Source organism: Neoarius graeffei, chromosome 8 (genome assembly GCF_027579695.1).
Source record: "Neoarius graeffei isolate fNeoGra1 chromosome 8, fNeoGra1.pri, whole genome shotgun sequence".
NCBI lineage: Eukaryota > Metazoa > Chordata > Actinopteri > Siluriformes > Ariidae > Neoarius > Neoarius graeffei.
The window spans coordinates 7,668,147-7,672,653 of NC_083576.1; the positions used below are offsets into that span (position 1 = coordinate 7,668,147).

General features: G+C 37.4%; 1 protein-coding gene across 1 annotated transcript; it reads left to right on the forward strand.

Moving 5' to 3' along the window:
• On the forward strand, positions 1-2,945 carry LOC132890002 (uncharacterized). Its single transcript, XM_060926805.1, has 6 exons — positions 1-76; positions 361-705; positions 1,884-2,219; positions 2,368-2,484; positions 2,653-2,696; positions 2,791-2,945. Exons 1-6 carry the CDS (start codon positions 4-6, stop codon positions 2,920-2,922), a joined length of 1,047 nt encoding a protein of 348 aa, XP_060782788.1. The 5' UTR covers positions 1-3; the 3' UTR covers positions 2,923-2,945.
• Positions 2,946-4,507: the final 1,562 nt, after the last annotated feature.

The following is a 4,507-nucleotide window of genomic DNA, read 5'->3' on the forward strand; positions in this document are numbered from 1 at the left end:
GACATGCTGTACACAGAGCTCACACTGAAGATGATGACATGGGTGTGGATTACAGTGTTGCTTTTTAATAAAATTGGTAAGTGTGGATGGCTTTCTGATCAAATGCAGGTTAGTGTAATTAGGATTACTGATGCAAATATCATAACATTGTAAATAAATCATTGTTTAGGCTGTTTTATAAGAGTATTCACTGAACTTCCACTTCATTTGGTCATTATTTCTTGCTAAAAACAAACAAAAAAAGGATTTATTTGAACTACTTTTTAAACAGCATTTTATTATGACCCCAGTGACAGTCTCCATGTATTATCAGTAAAATAAACCTCTGGTACATTTGTGCATGTTTTATGCCCCTACCAGCAGATTCTGCACAGGAAAATGGCATCAATCAGCCAAACCCAGTGATCACTGCTGATGTTGGTGAAAACGTGACTCTGCATTGCTTTCGCCTGCAAGAAGATCAAAGTGAAACAATTGTTTGGTACAAGCAAAAAGTAGGACATCAGCCTCTTTTAATGGTCACAGTAATTCATAAACCCAGTTTTGAAGATGAGTTCAAGTCACCGAGATTCAGCATCGAGAAAGAAAAAACGAGCTGCCATTTGAAAATTGCCAAAGTGGAACCATCAGATGAAGCCATGTATTACTGTGGACTTCTAAAACTTTTAAAAATATTTGGAAAAGGAACATATTTATCAGTGAAAGGTAAGCACTTTAATTTATTTTGAAAGCAAATAAATGAAACAAACATGTTTTAAGCCAGTTTGATCTTACCGAATCATTTCCTCTGTTTCATTCGGGATCACAGGGCTCTAAGTAATTAAATGTTGCTCAAGGTGTTCTCCATTTGTATGACTTTGAATTGTCTAACCTGTTAAAAACATCATATGAGTTTAAGCATCCAGTATGTGTACCAAAGAACTCTATATTTAATTCATTGCACAGTAAAAAAAATATATATATATATATATATATATATATATATATATATATATATATATATATATATATATATATACAGGAACAGTCAAAAGTTTGGATACACTTTCAAATTCAATGTTTTTTCTTTACTTTTATTAATTATTATCAGTACATGTCTGAAAGTAATGATGGGTGTCGTTTCTTTTTACTTATTGAGCAGTTCTTGATATCATACAGTATGGATGGCTACAGTTGTGGAGTGGAATAGGGCTATTTTATTTTTTGTACTTTTATTATTTACAATTTACTGTTTGATCTCAAATGCATTAAGAAAGTAAGAAACTCATCCACTAATTATGTTTTGACGAGCCACATCTGTTAATTGAAAAGCATTCCAGGTGACTACCTCATGAAGCTGGTTAAGATAATACCAATAGTGTGCAAAGTGTCATCAAGGTCAATGCTGGATACTTTGAAGAATCTAAAATATCAAACACATTTTGACACATTTTTTGTTTCCGACATAGTTTCATATATGTTCCGGATGTTATTTCATAGTTTTGATGCCTTCAGTGTTGTTGTACAATGTAGAAAATACAAAATACTGAACACAAAAACCTGTGAATGAGTAGAATGGGGTGTACAAACATTTGACTAGTACTGTATTTGCATTATAAACATTTTGCATCAGATCTCGACAGTGCCATGAGAAACCAGAGTATGTAAACTCCTCTGTCCTGAAGACATTACTCTAAAGATTGTGCATTCAAACAAATTTCTTAGTCCTGTATAATCCAGTGATTTGCAGCTGCACTACTGTCAGAGCTGCTGTTATAGAAAATTAATCAAAGCATTCTGACTGATCGACTGTGGTATAAAATGCTGTAACTGAGAACAGGTGCTTTCTGGACTGCACATTACATTATACTCAGATCTCACCCCGTCTCTATCACTCTGAACAGGTGATGGAGATGTAAAAGTGTCAGTGATCCAGAGCGGCGTGTTGGACTCGGTTCCTGCAGGAGCGTCAGTGACTCTGCAGTGCTCGGTTCTCTCTGAGAGCAGAGCAGCAGAACACCAAGTGCTCTGGTTCAGAGCTGCTTCACCACAATCCCATCCTCAAATCATTTACACTCATCACAACAGCAGCCGTCAGTGTGAGAGCGGCTCTTCTACACACACCTGTGTGTACGACTTCTCCAAGAACATCCTCAGCATCAATGATACTGGAACTTACTACTGCGCTGTGGCCGTGTGTGGGAAGATCATTTTTGGGAACGGGACTCGAGTACAGTTGGGTAAGAACGCGCTTCAGAAAATTACTGGGTTTTATTTTGTAATTGTTGTCTTTAATTGCTAAAGTTACTGACTGTAAATATTTATAATATCACTGTTATTACAGGGAGGTAAACTGATTATTACATCATTATTATTTTTGTGCTACAGTCGAGTCTGTGGATCCTGTAGTGATCTGCCTCGCTGTAGCTTTGGGAGTGTGTGCGGTTGTGAACTTGGTTCAAGCTCTTTTACTCTGTAAATGGAGAAACCGTGAACAACTCATCAGTAAGTGTTCTATAGCACAACAATACCTTTTTAAATACATTTAAATTGGGTTTTCTAGAACTACAGTAATATCAGATCAGGTCAGATCTCTGCATATGATGAGACTGGCCCTCTAAATACTAAAATTAATGTTCAATGATGTTATTTATTTATTTATTTATTTACCAGAGAGACAAAGCACTGAGAGACGACCAGAAAGAACAAGCACTCAGGTACAAAAAAAAAAAAAAAAAAAAGACTCAGAATTTCCCTTATTAGTAGTTTTACTTTTAAAGGTTAATTCTAATTTCATTTTCATTCACACAGGACCGTGACGCTGTGGAGCTGAATTATGCTGCATTGCATTTTAATGAAAGGAAAACCACAAAAAAGAGAGAGAAAAAAGAACGGTCAGAAGACACTGTGTACTCTGAAGCCAGATCTCTGACCCTCACTTAGATCGCACGTCTTCAATAATTAACTTTATTTCTTCAAATTTTACTTGTTTTGAGTCTGTTCAGGAATAAAGTTTATACTAGTGGCTGCTTATTTCATTTTAATCTCAAAGACTGACAGCAAATAAATTGTGATCGGATATTAATGGCACCTACAGTTTCTATATTTATCAATCAGGAAAAGCCTGATAAAAATGATCATTGAGCTGATTAATAGAAAACACTGTTCTTGAGAAAGTGCTTGAGTTTTGTTTCTATGATTTCACAAGAATCTGAAGAACGTTTATTATAAATGAACACTGAATGAGGGGACAGTTCACTCAAATTAAAAAAAATATATACTAATGATAAAATTTAAAGTATCTGATCTTTCTTCAACCTTGTATGAATGTTTAGTTCATCCAAATTTAGTGACAATTCATTGCACACAGATATGTAACAGTGCAGATATGTTTTCTGTGACCTTTTCTTCCAACATGGTTTTTGTTTGTTTGTTTGTTTGTTTGTTTGTTTGTTTGTTTTCTGTTGTGTGACAAAAATAGAAACAAATGTAAAAAGGAAATACAACTTGTGACTCGAATCAGCCAATCAGATGACGTCTCCATTACAAAACACCTGGTGCTTTCATCCCTTGACCACATTTTAGCAGCACGACCTGAATGTTATTTCACCTCTGAAGACACCACTGTGGATTATTCTCTGATCTCTGAACACAATGTGCAAGTGTTTTTTTTTAATAGTAACAAATAAAGGCTACAAGTTTAACAGATGTAACAACACCAAATCAGAAAAACCTAGAACGGTATCTCCATCCATCCATCCATCCATCCATCCATTATCCGTAACTGCTTATCTTGTGCAGGGTCACAGGTATGCTGGAGCCTATCCCAACTGACAATGGGTGAGAGGTGGGGTACACCCTGGACAAGTCACCAGATCATCGCAGGGCTGACACATAGACACAAACAACTATTCACACTCACATTCACACCTATGGTCAATTTAGAGTCACCAGTTAACCTAACCTGCATGTCTTTGGGGGAAACCGGAGCACCCAGAGGAAACCCACGCAGACACGGGGAGGACAGGCAAACTCCACACCTAAAGGCCCTCGTCGGCCACTGGGCTCGAACCTGGAGCTTCTTGCTGTGAGGTGACAGTTCTAACCACTACACCACCATGCTGTCAGAACAGTATGCTGAAATTGAAATTAAAGCTCAAAACAATGATTTGTAAATAATATTAGACCTGTATTTGTCACACATCGTGCTTGCGACCAGAGTTTATGACAGTCTCCAAACATGGCTGCCATGGACTACAACTCCCAAACGCCACATCGTCCTCCCTCTCCGGACTTCTAATTACCACTGCACCTGGTCCTCATCTCCAGCCCAAATAGCCAACAGTACCTAAGTTCTCCCTCTCCACACATTCAGTGTGAAGTATCGCTCAGTGTGTAACTACCTGGACCTACTTCCCTGGTACTTCTCGAGCTTCTCGTGCTCTTTCTGCCAAATGTTACTACGTATAAGCTGGGATTGCCACATCTATCTCAACTACACTCTTCTGCTCCTTGTCACCACTATGAC